The 19,039-nt window shown below is 39.5% G+C and overlaps 1 protein-coding gene and 1 long non-coding RNA gene across 2 annotated transcripts in view; one reads left to right on the top strand and one right to left on the bottom strand.

Annotated features, from left to right (window-relative positions):
- Positions 1 to 1,236, top strand: part of LOC115214810 (A disintegrin and metalloproteinase with thrombospondin motifs 18-like) — a 2,076-nt gene extending 840 nt beyond the window's left edge. Inside the window, exon 1 of the mRNA XM_029783839.2 lies at positions 1 to 1,236. This exon is cut by the window's left edge and continues 840 nt beyond it. Within this exon, the coding sequence (XP_029639699.1) occupies positions 1 to 1,164 (1,164 nt within the window). The 3' untranslated portion in view covers positions 1,165 to 1,236.
- Positions 1,237 to 3,828: 2,592 nt separating this feature from the next.
- LOC118764436 lies at positions 3,829 to 6,823 on the bottom strand. Its single transcript, XR_005000248.1, has 2 exons — positions 6,789 to 6,823; positions 3,829 to 4,214 (listed from the first exon to the last, which is right to left on the bottom strand). It is a non-coding gene; the product is annotated as an uncharacterized LOC118764436 (long non-coding RNA).
- Between the last annotated feature and the right edge of the window lie 12,216 nt (positions 6,824 to 19,039).

The following is a 19,039-nucleotide window of genomic DNA, read 5'->3' as shown; positions in this document are numbered from 1 at the left end:
ATACAATATGTATTCCATTCTCTGACTACTGAAGACTTTTCTTTAGATATAATAAGTAATTACATGGTTATTACTAAAACGAAACACGCGCACAACTTGATTCTTGCTGATTGGGCATCAAAGGATCCAAAAGACATTTGGATGCGCTTGAAAAATTGGTTGGTTCATTCAAGCGAAGAATATACTAGCGGTATGGACCATATAGTATTTATAACATTACACGACATAATTCCATATGTTGAGGAACTTGGTTTCGGTAAGGCAAACAGAATTTGTTCAAGTGATTCTATAAGCATCCTTTCTGAAAGGCTAAGTTTGAGAACAGCTTTTGCTGCAGTCCAATTAATTGGACGCTCGGTTGGAATACCGTTTGATACGCTTGACACCCAGTGTCCCCCCGAAGACAGATACGTAATGTCCCCACTCCTTGAATTATTCCAGAATACGGATTTAAGCTTAAACCTGTTTTCATTTTCACAGTGTTCGAGAGACTACGTATCAGGTATCGTCAAAAAAGGTCGCAACGACAAGAGGTACGCTTGTTTGTGGCGAAGAAGCATAGTGCCAGAGTACCATCTAAATACCATGATCAAACCTGGACAATGGCTCAGCGCGAGTCAACAATGCTATAACAGATTTTTTCACGAATCGGATATATACTATTGCGAAAATGAGAATTTCCAAAGAACTGAGAGATTTTGTATCCATATGATGTGTTACCAGAAAGGCATGTGTATTGGAATGATGCCCCTAGAAGGTACAACGTGTGGCAAGGGTATGTGGTGCATCAAAGGGCACTGTACAACGCAGGGAGACCCACCAAAAATACCTATGGATTGTTGGTTGGGGGATAAACATCCCGATGTAATTGATGAACTTAATATTACGTGTAATTATGCTACATTCGGAAGAAACTATTATTGTTATAATGATTATTTCTATTCTATGTGTTGCTGGACTTGTGCTTTGCTCGCCAGGAAAGTAGAGAGCTGCAAATACGGGGACAAGCGTGAAGGATGCCGAAGAAAACTTTGTAAATATTATGACGATACAATGAAACAAAATTGCTGTGGAACATGTCATGTAGAGGCTCTCAGTTCGTCGAATCACCTCAAGACAATTTTATACCTATACATTTTACAATGTATTATTTGGTTTATTTAAATAGTATTAAGATATTTTCTTAAGTTACCACGAATCGTTTTCATGAAAACCAAAATGAGGCCTATAAGTGAATCTTTTTATTATGACTGTTTATACATTGTTCTTTCATTGTACATCACGAACCTACGAAGGAGTCTCTATGTGGCTACCCAACATGCATGACGTACCAGTCAAATATCCTTCATTATGTTTATCAGTATTTCAGAGTAGATACATAGTAGATACATAGATGAAAAGAAAAGTAGATACATAAATCGAAAGAAAAGTAGACACATAGATACATACACACATTGTTAAATTAAAGGCGGGAGAGGTGAGGGACACAGAGGAAGTGAGGGAGAAAGTGAGAGAGACATATATCGAAAGAAAAGTTGATACATAGATACATTGTTAAATCAAAGACAAATAATTACAACACATATTGGATGTTACTTCCACTTTTCACTACCACACGAAGATAAAATGAACTCACAAACTTGCACGTGGCTGAGTACTCCACAGACATGCATACGATTAACGTAGTTCTCAGAGAGATTAAGCCTCTCACATAATATGAGGCTGGCTCCTTTGAATTAGAGCTACAACTCATTTTGGTCAGCTGAGTGGACTGGAGCAAGGTAAACCTTCAAGTGGTTGGAAGAAAACGAAAAAAGATCCTATATAGGAACAGGGAAATCTTTTTAGTCGTTAGGGTCACTATGGGTGTTAATCCGGTCCTAACAGCGGGATTTGTGGGTTTCACAGATCCGGAGGCTAAGCTCTCGGGTAAACACCGATGCGCAGGCTGTTGTTAGCAAACTGAGCGTGAATCCAGGGCAAAGTCACTATACGACGGAATAGCAATTATTTCGTCTCAGCCTTCACTGCTTATACTAAACACGTGCTTTCACTATTTTGAAAAATGGCTAACGACGACGAGGATCTTCTTTATATGATCAACAGAACAGTCTGCTCGTAAAATTAACGCGCAAGTGGCTGAGTACTCCACAGACAGGCATGCCATAACGTAGTTCTCAGGAAGATCCAACCTCACACAAAAGTGACAAGGCTGGCCTCTTTGAATTACAGCTACAACTCATTTTTGCCATCTCAGTGGACTGCAGCAAGGGGAAGTAGAGTACACAGCACGTCACAGAGCATCGTATTCATGACTTTATGATCGTGGGCCAAATATCCCTAACCACTGGGCCACGCATCTTCACTCTCTTAACCGTAAAGAAAAGGAGTGAAGCAATAGAAACAGAGACAGTGACAATTAGACTGAAATACGACAAATCTTTTCTCGCTTCTTTACTTTTATTAATGAAGAAGAGAGAAAGACATTTAGTAATGAATAGAGGGAAAGTCTTTCGGGTGTTTATGTTCTCATTCTGGGAGTTCTAGAACGATCGACTGTTAGTTCTCTCTTCTTCCCCCCACCTCCTGTACTTATTCGCCTTCTTTTATAGTTCTTCATGTCTTATAGTTGGGAGGAAATACCATGTTTTTTTCTGGCACGTTTAACGTTTCCTCTTCAAACTACAAACAAGTTCCACCTCTCTTCCTTTTTTTTCATACTAAAACTAATGCAAATTTCGAATGGGGTATAGCTGTGAAAAGAGCCCAGAAAAATGGGTAATAACTCCTACAAAATGGGTGGGGGAGAAAAGTTGCCAACAGGCGGCTATATGAAATTCAACTCTATAATTTAAAGGGTGTTTCTACTATAGCCTCGGGGCGACCAAATCTCGTGAGTGGATTTCATAGACGGAAACTGAAAGAAACCCGTCATACACACACATGTATATATTTATGTGTGTGTTTGTGTCTGTGTTTGTCCTCCCGCCACCATCACTTCACAACCGATGTCGATTCGTTTGCGTCTCCGTAACTTAGCTGTTCGACAGAGGAGGAGGGGGCTGATAAAATAAGCACCAGACTTACAAGGAATAAGTCCAAGGGTCGATTTCTTCGAGCAAAAGGCTGAAGTAAGTAAAAGAATAATAGAATGCCAGATGAACGTTCCGTACCACTAAACCAAGAAGGTTCTTTGAATATATACGATGTATTTTAAGGCTAAATAGTAATTCTGTTTACGTTTGCGTAACTGAAATATTTTGGCTGGATTATATAGTCATTGGTTTTACACTTCTTTCTATATTCTGTATCACAATATAGAAACATTTCTCATGGCACCAGCCCATAATTTACAGATGCTTATATTTTTTATGTTTTCCGTAAAGTTTTCACGGGTTCAGTTGGTTTTGAATTATTCAGGTTTAAGAGGGGTGTCCACAATATTTGCTTATAACTTTATAAATTTTTCACAGATTTGAAATTTTGTCAGTGGGTGCTTTAAATACTACTGGTTTATAGTTATGTAATTTTAGCTGATCTTACTGAGTAAATTTGACTTTTATGGGCAGGTAAATTTAATCAACAGGTGTAAAAGCAATAACATTATATTGATAAACACTAAAATTGAAATTCTTAATGCAACTTACCTGTTTGATTTGTTACTAAAATGATCCCAGATGGCAACCGAAAAAAATTTTGCAACTTTACAAGATGAGGTACATTAACGCGAATTAATTAAAATACAAGCATAATCGGTACAAGATTTTATTCTTTCAGTAAATATTTCGTACAACGGTGTGTAATAATTCTTTTCCAGATTTTTTTTTCAAGTGCATTCAACGTATCTGACCGCCAAACCCGCCGCAAGTCACCTTTTTTCCGGAAAAGAAAGGTGGGAGGGGTGGTGGGGACCTCGAAATTTCCCATTAAGGGAGTTTTGTTTCGCGGTTTTATTTTTTTTTCCAGGATATTTTGAATGCTTTCAACGAATGTGACATCGAAATCACGCGTAAACGGTTCTTTTTTCCAGAAAAGGAAAGATTTGGCCGTTATTTCTAGCATGCCCTGCTACCACGTAACAGCTATTGGCGTTCACACCGACATATTTACCAACGTTTTTCCTTCCATATATTTTTTCCACTTTATGGAAGTCAATATTTTCTCTGTTGACATCCACCTCAGTTCATTTTGCTTTTCTCCCAGTTCTGTGCTTTCTGGAAGAAAAAAAAACCCATATTATCTCAGAGTTACGAGAATTCACAAACGTGATTTGTTTGTCTTCTTAAAAGATTTCGTAGAGGGAGCTATGTAACCCTTGCCAGGTTTTGGTCGGTAAGGGTTACATAGTGCCAAAATTATAAAATCTTTTTTGAGGGCTTTAGAACCCCAAAACTACAGTTTTTTTTTGCTTTAGAGTTAAAAATGCTGATTTTATGGTTTAAAATTTTAAAAGGCCTAAAAAAGGCTGAAAGAATGACACGTACAATATTAAATATGCCAAGACAATCTGAAAACAATAGAAACTTTTAAAACTTATGAAATTTTGGGGTTAACGGTCTTGAGTTAACGGAAGCTAAATATAACGGAAATTAATAAGTCCGATAATGATTTCCAAAGTTAACTTAAAGTTAAATCGTTAACGAAAATGTTAACTTCGTTAATTAACGATTAATGGATTAACGGATTTATGTCGAGTTTTGGGTATATGTTTGTGTCGGTGTGTTTGATTGTAATAATTATTTTTTAACAAAACAGATAGAATATGGATGGTAAATCTATATTAATGCACTTGTCACAATTAATGCACTTGTCAATGTTATTTAGTGGTTTTCTTTTGAGATGTGACATCGATCATCGCTTGTTACTGAAAGAAAGCTGGTTCACACGTACATTCACATACTTTCCTTGTACATGTACACACATACACACATATACTCACACAGAGTTGAAACGCTGTTTGATATTCTTTTCAGCGTTGAACGTTCACCATCTCACTTCGATTGCACACACACACACACACACACACACACAACACACACACACACACACACACACACACACACACACACACACACACACACACACACACACACACACACACACACACACACACACACACAAACAAACACACACACACACACACACACACATTCACATACCTCCCTTTTACATACATACACATATACTCACACAGAGCTGAAACGCTGGCTGATTTTTCCTTCACCGTAGAATTTTCATCAACCGCTCCCAAGTTTGCCATCACCCCTTTCTTCCTTATTCATCTATCACTTCTTATTTTCTCATTCATATATCTTGACCCCACCCCCCAAAAAACAGAAACACACAAGATTATTATTACAGTAATAAAAAAAAAAAGATTTTGCTAAGGGACGTAACTCTGCTACAGCATGGAAGAGTTAATGGCCTTCTATCTATATATTTTTTCACGTGAATATCATTTTACGGTGCATTTAAGGGCAATATTTCTTGTTACTGGCCAAATCCATATATCAAAATTTATTTGCATTAATTTGGAATTTTCTTACGCAATCTATTAAGAAAAGTTAGTACAATTATAGTTTTATGAATACAAGGCAAAAACGTTGTTGCCACCTAACAAAAATATGGCTACGTTTTCGTTGTATATATCTTCAGAATGTCGGAAACTATTCAGTTTTTGCAAAGAGTTAACATGTAGCTTAGGGTTTTTAAAAAAATGAATGTAAATTGACCCAAAGTAACGAGAATGATATTCCATAATTTTTTAAAGAGAACATAAATATATTTCTTTACTACCCATAAGGGTCTAAACACAGAGGGGACAAACAAGGACAGACAAAGGGATTAAGTCGATTACATCGACCCCAGTGCGTAACTGGTACTTAATTTATCGACCCCGAAAGGATGAAAGGCAAAGTCGACCTCGGCGGAATTTGAACACGGAATGTAAATACCTATCTCTTTATTGACCACAAGGGGCTAAACACAGAGGGGACAAACAAGGACAGACAAAGGGATTAAGTCGATTACATCGACCCCAGTGCGTAACTGGTACTTAATTTATCGAACCCGAAACGATGAAAGGCAAAGTGGACCTCGGCGGAATTTGAACTCAGAACGTAATGGCAGACGAAAACTAATGAAATCCCTTATTTTATTACATGCACTGATTCTTCCTTATGCCGCGTTCGCATGTACTTATATTGTACTTTTAAGAAGTGACTTAAGTATTTCAGAAAGAGTAGCTGAAGCACACCGTAGAAATGTTCGGTTGATCTCAGCTGCTATAAATGTGATTGTTTTTATCTTATATAAAATAAGTATACGTTCCGCACACTGGTTATGTTATGCAACGGTGAGATATTTTCTGAATTTTGATAATCAACAGTGTGATGATTTGCTTACTCTTTACTCTTTTACTCTTTTACTTGTTTCAGTCATGTGACTGTGGCCATTCTGGAGCACCGCCTTTAGTCAATCATATCGACCCAAGGACTTATTCTTTGTAAGCCTAGTACTTATTTTATCGGTCTCTTTTTTTGCCGAACCGCTAAGTTACCGGGACGTAAACACACCAGTATCGATTGTCAAGCGATGTTGGGTGGACAAACACAGACACACAAGCACGCACACACACATATATATATATACATATACATATATACGACGGGCTTCTTTTCAGTTTCCGTCTACCAAATCCACTCACAAGGCTTTGGTCGGCCCGAGGCTATAGTAGAAGACACTCACAAGGCTTTGGTCGGCCCGAGGCTATAGTAGAAGACACTTACCCAAGGTGTCACGCAGTGGGACTGAACCCGGAACCATGTGGTTCGTAAGCAAGCTACTTACTGCACAGCCGCTTCTACGCTTGAGGCGAAGTCGATAAAAAGAACACAAATTTCGTAGATATGTCAAATGCTAAAAACCAAAAACCAAAAACAAAAACCCAAAAAAAAAAAAAACCAAAACAAACAAACAAAAAATACGTTATCAAACATTCATGTTGTTACTTCGAACGATAAAGAGATGTTTACACCTAATAAGAATAGTCCAAAGTTTGTATGGGATATTGGTGTGATCAAGCATGGCAATAGACATAACTGTGTGATTTTAACAACTGTCATCGTTGACGTCATCAGTCCTTGTCTTGACAGCTACAGACACGAGTTAAAAGCGAGCACCACTACTAGACGCAAATGGCAAGAATTCTACCTTGAGTTTGTGTCGGTTCAAGAAAAAGAGGCGTGAAAGAAAAATGAACTTGCTGATAATATAAGATGTCCGAGTGGTCATTTTTGTAATGATGTTATCAATTGTGTTCGTGTTGTTTATTTGTTTTTGCATCGAATACAATGATAGAATCGATCCAAGTTCGATTTTTAGTTGTTTTGGGACTGCCGAGTCGTGGGTGTGTGGCAAGAAGCTTGCTTCAAAAACCACACACACACATACACATACACACATATATATACATACATACATACATACATATATATATATATATACATATATATATATATATATATATATATATATATATATATATATATATATATATATATATATATATATATATATATATATATATATTATATATATATATATTTATTTTTTTATTTTTTTATTTATCTAGTTTCAGCTCACAAGCTGTGGCCATGCTGGGGCACCGCCATTTGGTGTTGCTACATGATTTTACTTCACGAATGCTTTTTAGCAATTGTCATTTGGTACATGAGAGAGTTCGATGCAGCTGCCCTCATCTGCACCTCCTGCCGTGAAGTTGGTTCATCTGGGATACCTGACAAGAAGAGATCCAGTTTCATTTTAAAGACATCTGCATCCACCCTATGCAGGTCTCTTAGGTTCTTCGGGAGGATATTGAAGAGCTGTGGGCCTCGGAAGCCCAGGCTATCACAATATCTTGTCCTACATCTTGATGGCAAATTTGGAGTCCTTGGCACTATGCAGTGGCGCCCAGTTCTGGCATTTGTGTAACTCTCGATGCCAAAGTTTGGGACAAGTTCTTCTAGGATCTTCCAGATGTATATTATGGCATATCTTTCTCGCCTACGCTCTAAGGAATAGAGTCTCAATCTCTTGAGTCTTTCTCAATAGCTTATATGCTGCACAGAGGCTATCTTCTTCGTGTAGCTTCGTTGGATCGCTGTTATCGTGCTGATAGCATAGAGCTTGAAACTTTTCAGCATTGAACTGCATGCTATTCTTTTCAGTCCACTTGTATATTTTGTCCAGCTCACATTGCAGGTGCTTAGTGTCTTCAGGGTTCTGTATTGCCTGTGAAACTTTTGTATCATCTGCATAACTTGTGATCGTGGCTCTCTGCGTGGCTGAGGGCATGTCTGAGAGGGTCATTATGAACAGTAGTGGTTCCAAAACAGTGCCCCGCGGAACACCGCTCACTATTTGCGTGTTAGTGGAAGTGGTCCCATTGGCTACTACCACCTGACTTCTATCATTCAGAAAGTCATGAAGCCACTCTCCCAATTTTCCAACTATGCCAAGATCACGCAGTTTGTGACATAGCATTCCATGATCGACTTTATCAAAGGCCTTTGTAAAGTCGAGATATATGACTTCCACATTTGAGTGGTTGAGCAGTCGTTTCAGCACCCAGTCATAGTGTTGTAGGAGCTGAGTTAAGCAGCTTCTTCCTGGTCGGAAACCATGTTGGGTGTCAGGCAGCAAGTCATTTTCTTCAAGAAAGGTGATTAGTTTCCTTCTGACTCTTTGTTCCATGACCTTGCTGATGTGTGAGGTCAGAGAGATAGGTCTGTAGTTCTTGGCCTCCGCTCTGCTACCTCCTTTATGAATAGGGCATATTTTACCTTCCTTCAGTTTTCTTGGAAGTTTGCCAGTTGTAAGGAAGCTCTGAAAGAGGAACTGCAGGGATCTTGCTAGGACTCTCTTACATACTTTTAGAAGGATTGCTGGGAATCCATCTGGGCCAGTAGCTGAGTTTGTTTTTATTTCATCAATAGCTTTTATTACATCGTCTTCCTTTATATTGATGTAATCAATCATTGCTGCCTCCGATTTTATATCTGCTGTGGTAAAGAAGTTAGTTGGATTGCTAACTTGAAAATGCCCAAGGGGTGGAGTGAAAATACTCTTGAATTGCTCATTTAGTATTTCACTTACCCTCATTGGATTTCCTGTGAGTGTGCCATCCTTTTAAAGGAGTGGCCCTATCCTACAGTGCACCGTAGCTGTTTCTTTGGCATACCTGTAGAAAGCTTTGGGGTCAGATTTTATGTTGTCTATAGCCCAGGCTTCTTTGTCTGCTCTTTCTTTTTCATGGGAGAGTTGCAAACATTTTTCAATTTCCAACAGTTTTATTTTCAGGCGGGACTTTTCACTGCTTTCAGTTTGTTTGTTTATGCGATTTGAAACTTTTGTACGCCGTCTCATTAGAATTTTCCTCTCTCTGGGGATTTTGCTCTTGTGTACAGTGGCCTTTATCTCTGGGACACATTTGTAGCATATGGCTTGCATTACAGACACGAATTGTTGATGTTTCATGTCGATGTCTGGCGAGGATAGACATTCAGGCCAGTTTTGTTTGAGGATCTCTTTCTCAATTTGTTTCCAGTTTGCCTTATGGAAGTTCAAGCTGGAAAAATTCTGAGAGTTTCTTGTAGGCTGCATATCCATGCTTTCCTTTGGCCCGTACATGGTCAGCTCTACCATGTTGTGATCCGAGAGTTGTGTCGGTGTCACTTTCACATTATGGATAAGATCCATATTATTTGTGAAGCAGAGATCCAGTATGTTACCTGCCCTGGTTGGTTGGAGTATTACTTGCTCCATGCACAGAGTGTTGATGAGGTTCAGGAGGGACCTCGCCTGTCCTCGTTCACATCGTGTCATTCCTGGGAGAGAAAGGCCATCGGGCCATCTGACATTGGGTAGATTGAAGTCTCCCATAAGAAGTACACTTATGTGTTGTTCTAATGTGACTAGAACTTCTATTTTTATAAGGCAGTCTTCAAACTTGCCTACATGGCTTGGGGCATCTGGAGGGCGATATGTAGCACATATAACTACACCAAGTTGCCTTATATGTACAATTAGTGTGTCCCATCTGCGAGTTTGAGTTTGATGTAGCCAGGTTAGCTGCTGTACAATCTTGTTCAGAAGCTGCCCTTTCAATAACACGTTGGCGTACCTCCGTTTTGGGGCAAGTGGTGTGTGGCCCATCCGTTTTCCTTTTGGTAGTTGGTTTCTCACCTGTTTCGTGTTTCTGCGGCAGGGTCCCCGATGTGCAAAACGGCAGCCTGCACCTTCCTCTCCATGCCAGCAGACACCTCTCAGGTAGAACCTACATACCCGTGTGCGCTGTCTGTTTCCATCCTTTTTGGTACATGGATAGTCAGGATTGCTTCTATCCTTGGCTGTTTCATTTTTTGGTTTTGTTTGAGTTTTAGTTTTTCCTTCTTTGGCTGTTTCATCTTTTGTTTTTCTTTTAGTTTTTCCTCCTTTTATTTCTTTTTTGGCTCTTTCATCTCATTGGCTTTTGGTGCTGGTAGGAGCACTTGCACTTGGGTTTACTTCCCGGGCAGGTTTCTCACTTGAATCTTCTTCCTGGGTGTCTACCAAGTGGGGGTGACTTCTTTCATCAGCACCCGCGTCTCCATCCTTGCCATCTTTAATTTGTTCGCTGTCAACGATGGCATCAAGCGTGCCAATGTGAGACTTTATGAGTGCATAGGAGCGTATAAACTCCTGCTTCTTTCGTTCTATCTGAGCTATTGTCCTTTTATATCCACTGCTCTTCAGCGCAGCTGTAATTATGTTCTTCGGATTATCTCCGTCGGTGTATTGCCAGGCTCTCAGGAACAACGCCAATTCGTTACATCTCCAGGTTCTGGACATTTTGGATATTTTATTTATTTATCTATCTAATTATATTTAAAATTTAATAGTGTGATACAGGGTAGAGAAGAAATAGAGGAAGAAAGTGTCTATGTATTTTGAGAGATTGAGAGCTGAGAGAAGATAAGGAGAGAGTAAGAGAGGAAAGTTCGCGACTATATATTTAGAAAAATTGAGAGGCTGAGAGAGGAAAGATGGTGTGACAGAGAGAAGTGGAGAAGTGAAGAGACAAGGAAAGATTGAACGGCTGAGAGAAGAAAGATGGTGTGATAGAGAGAAGTGAAGAGACAGAGAGAGAAAGAAAAGAAAGAGAGGATGTTACGAAGCTGAAATAGAAAATGAAAGATTAAGAAAATGAAAGATTATTAACAGGAAAGCTGAAATAGAAAATTAAAGATTTCTAACAGGATGTAAATTATAAATATATATACCTGACCGTAGCTACAAACGTTTTCTTCTAAACTAAACTAATTGCGACTATACTTCTAATGTTCGCGTCTATATATTTAGGGAGATTGAGGGGATGGGTATATATATATATATATATATATAATATATATATATATATATAATATATATATATATATATAATATATATATATAAAGTAACAAATAAATATATCCCTATCTAAAATTGAATAATTTTAGAGAGATGTAACGGAGCTGAAACAGAGACCGAAAGATTATTAAAGAATGTAAACTAAACTAATTGCGACTATACTTCTAATGTTCGCGTCTCTCTCTCTCTCTCTCTCTCTCTCTCTCTCTCTCTCTCTCTCTCTCTATATATATATATATATATTATATATATATATATATATATGTATGTATATATATATATATATATATAGAGAGAGAGAGAGAGAGGAGGTAGAAGAAAGTGAGGAAACAAAGGAATTATTTAATTCTAAACTAATTACGGGAAAATAAACATATGAAAGCGAAACAGAAATTGAAAGAAAGTTATTCTCAGAATGTAAACAAAGATGGCGTCGTAAATCGTAACTGAGATGTTAGCTTACATTAAAGGAAATAAAAAAATAATAAACAAAAATATGAAAACAATACTTATCATAAAAGGTACAGTCCAAACCCTCGTGCTTGTACGAAGAAGTTTTTTTCACAACAGAAAAGAAAATAATTCTTTTTCCTTCTTAGTTTTGGCTGGAGATAAATTAAAGACTTGCCACCACGTGCATTTTCGGCGAAGATTCTAGCATGCGTAACTAACTTTACTGTATTATATTTGGCTTCAAGCAAAATATATTATGTTTTTAAGTGATATATTTTTAATTAATGTATTTTAGTAGACTTTATGAGTTAAAAAGTTCTACGTTTTGTTACTTTTAGTAGATTATTTCGTCGATTTATGCAAACCTTTTTGTTTTTTCACAGAGCAAAAGCAAACACGTCTTTCCTCTATAATTTATAAGTAAGGGCAAAAGAAAACGTTTCTAATGTCAAAATATGCCAAAAATAGACACTACATCAATAACCATGTAATTTATCACTACAAGCACGTATTTCCAAGATCGGACCCGATTTCAGAGTTAGTTCATAAGAACCTTCCCTTCATCAGTGATAAATGCGGCAAAGAAATAAGTGAAATACTTACTTATACCCATAGAAGAAGCGAACACTAAGTCATGAGCACAATTAAGTACCCCAAATATATCCAAAATAGAAACTCTCTAGCCCATCTCGAGCCACGTGCGATTCGAACAAAAAACTCTCGTAAAGTGAGAGAGTCCGGAAGTGAATACTATTAAGTTAGCATCTAATGTAGGATAAAATTTTTCAAAAAAAATTCTATGAATGGCCAGCATATTAGAAAATACCTTTAAAGGTTAAATTTATAAACAATTTATAAGTAAGAGCAAAAGAAAATATTTCTAATGCCAAAATATGTCGAAAGTAGATACGTCAATAACCATGTAATTATAGAGGACCAACATACTTCCCACATACATTCCAACTTTCATGGATATAACTGATATGGATATATCTATTCGTATATTCAGATATCATCCAAGGAATCTCTACGTAAAATCTCATCCAGGGATAATCTATGTGGTTGTACGATTTGCTAGAAATAGCAGTTTCAAAAGCCTTATAGACAGAGATATTGGAGAATCTAATGTTATCAATTATTTCCGACAGCCGAACAGAAGATTAGTTGGTTTCAGTTGGGATGCACTGATTGTAAGTTTACAATACTTGAGGGTTGATGGGGGCACCAACAATAAAGAAGTTGCGGTTAGTAGATTCGAGATATTGACTCTTTGGTCAGCAGTTCTATGCTCTGTCGGTTCTGCGAACTACAACTCTGAGCTGTGAGAATAATGTAAAGAAATTCAATTACGTGTTAAACAATGCTTGTTTTGTTGAAACTATTTGGATAATTTTCAAATAGCGTTGTTATGGATTTCTTTGGGTGGAACCAGCTTGTATTATTTGTACCTTTGCTGTCAAATTTGAGGGTAAGTCTCTCATTGCTTTTTAAAATCAAATCCAACTTAACCTACAACATAAACAACAACAAAAAAAATATTTCATAAAGATTGAAGTAACTCTTCCCGAAGTTAAATAGACAATAAAATGAGTTCGATGTGATTTGTAATATTAGGTCGTCAAGTATGAAATTTGTTGTAAAGTATATGGTAAACTTTGATAGCTGCTCATTTTGCGCCATTATTATATTTTGACAATCTTTAATTTTCGTTAGAAAGCTGACACATCTATTTCTTTATTATAACTCCTTTTGCGCTTTATAAAGTATTTATAAATTGTTTTTTGCTTTTTTTTGTTTAGAGATGGATAAGTCGGAAATTCGAACAGTTTTAAAATATGAGTTCTTTCTTGGAAATACAGCATCACAGACAGCTCGGAATATTAATGGAGTATTTCATTCTAATATCATTACACAGCAGACACTATCAATTTGGTTTGCAAAATTTCGTTCTGGTAACTTTGACCTCACAAATGAGTAACGCGATCGACCAGAAACAAAGGTGGATAATGACGACTGAAAGACACCGTCGAGTCAGATCCATCTCAAATTGCCAGTGAACTATCGTTGTTGTTTGGTGTGAGCAAGCAAACAATATTGACTCACCTAGTTTGAATCGGTAAAATGAAAAAGTCGGATAAGTGGGTTCCACATGAACTCAATGAAAATCAGAAACAGCAACGTTTCGAAGTCTGCATTATGATACTTTCTCCTCACAAAAATGAATCACTTTTGAATCGAATTGTAACATGTGATGAGAAATGGATCCATCACAACAACCGTAAATGTTCAGCACAACGGTTGGACAAAGACGAGCCACCAAAACAGTCCAAAAAGCAAAATTCATCAAAAGAAGGTGATGGTGTGTGTTTGGTGGTCTGGCGCAGGTGTGATCCATTATGATTTCATTAAACCTGGCTCATCAATCACGGCCGAAATATACTGCAGCCAACTGGACTTAATGATGCAGAAAAAAAGATTAGTCATCAGATGCACTTCTATTTTATTGCAGGACAACACCAGACCACACATAGCAAACATAACTGTGGCGAAACTACAGGAGTTGGAGTTGCAAGTTTTCCATCACCCACCATACTCACATGATCTTGCCCCCACTGACTACTACGTCTTCCAGAATTTTGGATAAGTTTTTGACAGGAAAAATATTTAATTCCGACGATGCTGTAAAACAGGCATTCCAAGATTTTATTGACTCTAGATTGCTAGGCTTTTACAGTTCCGGGTTGGACAAGCTACCGCTGAAATGGCAAAGTGTATTGACAATATGGGTGCATACTTTTGATGAATAAAACTATTCTTTGTATTTATAAAACATTAGCAAACTTTGTTTCTTTTCTACAGATTTCATACTTAATGGCCGAATAAGTTGTTTATCTAACGGTTTGAACGATATTTCAATAGATCGTCTGTTTTTCCAGGTTCAAAATGTAAAATGAAAACAATTGCAGAAACAAAGACATTTAAAATATAAACGAGCAACTCCAGCGTTCTTATTTTGATACAATGACATCAGTTTTCAATTTTGTACCTGGTAAAAAGAAAAAGAAGAAAGGAAAAACGGAAAGGAAAGAAAGAAAAAAAGTAAGTTTAGTCGAACAGTTTTGTGTAAGAATGATGAAATTCGCCTGTTATTTTATTCTTTCCTTCAGAGCGTGATGTTAATAATTCACAAATATATTTATCCTCATGCATTTTGAGGACGGAAAGTGTAGTAGATTCAGAATATTTTCTGAGAATGTGCACTTTCAGTTGTCCCTCAAAATTGCAGCCGTTTGATGTAAATTTGTCGGCAAGTTATCTTATTTGCCACAGGGGCGTCTTATAAAGGACACGTTAGATTACACTTTGCGTGGATGTTTACATAAAATAGGGTGAAGAAAAGGTGGTGGAGGGAGAGGAGATGAAAAGTATACATGATATACTAAAACATGAGCGTATGAATGATACAGTCTTCTTGGGAGAAACAAGTAACACTACAAGTCCAAGTTTACTCTCTGCCAACAGTTTTTCTCCCATCTACAGGCAAATACTTACAGAAGTTTCGTTCATCATAATCGTTCTTGTTACAGATTTGACAAGTCCACTGGGGAAGAGCGCCTCTCACTTTGATTTGCAAGTATAACGAGGGTTTGCTTGAAGAGAACCGTCTCTATCCTCTGTCTCGTCCAGCACAAAAAGCACTTTCGCCATAACCCCCAGACAGAGGAGCATTACCTTCCCATCCCTATTAAAAGGGTTTTGAGGCGATTTTCACGATAAACTCGGCCGATAGCTGGACCTGTTCTATTCACAACAACGTATGTTTGACATGACTCTTCAAGTCATTAATGCTCGGATACTGCGCGAGTGGGATCCGGGCTGTCTGCATGCATCTCAGACAGCCCTGAAACTGTTCGAGGCATCCGTGCCTGTCCTGGTAGCACTGCTAGACCAAAGGATTTTAGAAGTTACGTCTAGCAGTCCTCGGCATAAAAGTTCAAAAGTAAAGGAAAGTGAAGTTGGCGAGGAAGTGTTCCCCTCCAACGAATTTGTTAAAGGTTTGCGACTTTAATGTGGCTAAGGTGATTTTAATTAACTCTAGTTGGAAGCCCTGCTGTATCAGGCAGCCTGTGTCATCCAGGTTCGATATATTTGTAAAATATATATCAAGCAGCCTTCATCCGAGTAATCGTCAAATGAAGAAGAGAAAAAGGAGGACACATCGAGATGCATGCTGTTACGAGAAGGGGCTGTAAAACACAAAGCAAAAGTTACACCCACAAAAGAGAAATCAAGACGGAACTAAAAACAAAAACACAAGACATTAATCTTAGCTGCACAAGCACAGAAACAACATCGGTAATAACAAAAGCAAACGAACCAAAACCCCATACACATATAAATGACATAAAAGAGATGGGCAATATAATTAAGAGAGATATACAAATACAAGTAATACTAATTATAACTAAGTACAAATAAATATAATTAAAAATAGATACAACTAAAACAAGAAGCATAATCTATCAACACAAGGTGAATACCTGTGTACGAGATAGGATCAGAACCCTCCCGTCTCTAGACACATTTCACTCCAAATGTTTTCTCTCAATCAGATACTCCCGGTACTTTGAAGTCGCCTACATAATATTTTGGCCATAAGTGAACCGTTAAACGACCCCATATTATCTGGGGTTTATTTCGTCCATATTAGTAGATCGTTAACGTTTCTTTATCATAAGTCTCCAAGGTCCACTGGTGTGTGCTGCAACCCTCCTCTCATTTACATATTATTTACTCCATTCTTTTCCAGGGTTAGCAACAGACCAAGAAAGCCAGTATTCATTGTAAGGCAAGGCTCTATGGCTATGGGTGCCTCCTCATGAGGTATTTTACTTTCTTCTCTCTTCTTTGTCTTCTGCTGGGGACCACACTTTGCTTGTTTCTTTTTTCTCTTTCAAATTTCTTCGTGCTTTCTTATTCCCCTCCAACTGCTATCGTCTGCCATTCACTGCAAGACAGTAGCGGTGGTGTTACTAGTAGTTTCCGGACGAAGAAACGTCCTCAATCATCATCGAGTACTAGTGCTAACGGCACTGAAAACGAGTTCGGTTGTCTTATCTCCTCTACAGATATTACAGAGGTGCAATGACCGTTGCTATAGAAACAACAGCAGCAGTTAAATTCCTTACTTCCGGGTAAGTTGGTGTTGTTACTGTTACTGCATCTGCCGCCTTCTACTGCATTCCTGTTTCTTCCGCCTTTCCTTCTTCTCTGCGCAGACGACTTTCAAATGTTCTTTGCCATTCCTCGGATAATCTTGTCTCCACCACGGGCCTGATAACCTTCTCTCCACTTCCTCCATGGGGATACAGCTTTAGAATGGATTTCTGATCTTCGCATGTCAGTTGGAACTTGATGCCTACACAGGTCCCACCAAATCACATTGTTACGCATCAACTCTCCGATCATCTCAAATCCCTACTGTTGACAACAAATCAAGCATCGACATCTTTGCGAATATGTCTGGTCGTGGTTCTAATGTTTCTTATTATCCCTTTCACATATTTTTCATTAAATTTGCTAGCGGGTGGCATCTCCACCCCAACTCATACTCTGTTTTTCAAGTAGAACGTGAAGAAATTGATTAGGCCTTACAGACAAATACGAGAAGCACGATTGTGTCTCTCTACGGACATCTCGACTATACTCGACTCCAAGGAACTTTCGATTTTACACAGAACCACTAATACCTCGCTGGTAGCAATGCCAGCCTTAGTTTTTCAGGAATACCGTAGTTTCTGAACTGAATGTCCTTTGGAATAAATTACTTGACTGGTTTCCGTTGAGATAGAATGAAAGCTATATTGAATCAAAAATAATCTGTTCAATGGGTGCTGCAAGCAACAGTAACATTCCATCATCATTATCATGATTGTCATCTCCACCAGCACCACCACCAGCACCACCAGCACCACACCAGCACCACCAGCAAGCACACCACCAGCACCACCAGCACCACCAGCACCACCAGCACCACCAGCACCAGCACCAGCACCACCACCACCAGCACCACCGCCACCACCAGCACCACCACCGCACAGCACCAGCACCACCACCACCACCATCGACCACCAGCACCACACCACACCACCACCACCAGCACCACCAGCACCACCAGCACCACCAGCACCACCAGCACCACCAGCACCACCAGCACCACCATCACCACCACAACCACCAGCACCAGCACCACCGGCACACAGCACACCTAGCACCACCACCACCAGCACCACCAGCACCAGCACCACCACCAGCACCAGCACCACCGGCACCACCAGCACTACCAGCACCACCACCAGTACCACCAGCACCACCACCACCAGCACCATCAGTCACCACCAGTACCGCCAGCACCACCAGCACCACCAGCACCAGCACCACCAGCACCATCACCACCAGCACCACCGCACCACACCGCACACCAGCACCACCGCACCACCAGCACCACCACCACCAGCACAGCACACCAGCCCACCAGCACCATCACACCACCAGTACCGCCACACCACCAGCACCACCAGCAACCAGCCCACCAGCACCATCACCACCAGCACCACCAGCACCACCAGCACCAGCACCACCAGCAAACCAGCACCACCAGCCACCACACCAGCCCACCAGCACCACCATACACCAGGGTCACCGCCACACCACCATCACCACCAGCACCACCAGCACCACCAGCACACCAGCAACCAGCACCACCAGCACATCAGCACCACCATTACCGCCACACCCCACCCCCCCAGCACCACCACACCACCAGCACCACCAGCACCACCACCAGCCACCAGCACCACCACCGCAGCCCACCACCAGCACCAACCCAGCACCACCAGCACCACCAGCACCATCACCACCACCAGCACCACCACCACCAACCACCAGCACCATACCACCATCCATCACCACCAATCACCACCATACCACACCACCAGCACCAGCACCACCACCCCACCACCACACCACCACCAGCACACCAGCAAACCACCACCAAACCACCACCACCAGCACCAGCACCACCACCACCAGAGTACTGGCTAAGAAGGAGTACATTCACAGACACAACAGAGT

This window comes from Octopus sinensis, linkage group LG8 (genome assembly GCF_006345805.1).
Source record: "Octopus sinensis linkage group LG8, ASM634580v1, whole genome shotgun sequence".
Classification (NCBI taxonomy): domain Eukaryota; kingdom Metazoa; phylum Mollusca; class Cephalopoda; order Octopoda; family Octopodidae; genus Octopus; species Octopus sinensis.
The sequence above is the reverse complement of the archived record's forward strand: the minus strand, read 5'-3'. Positions and strand labels throughout refer to the sequence as shown.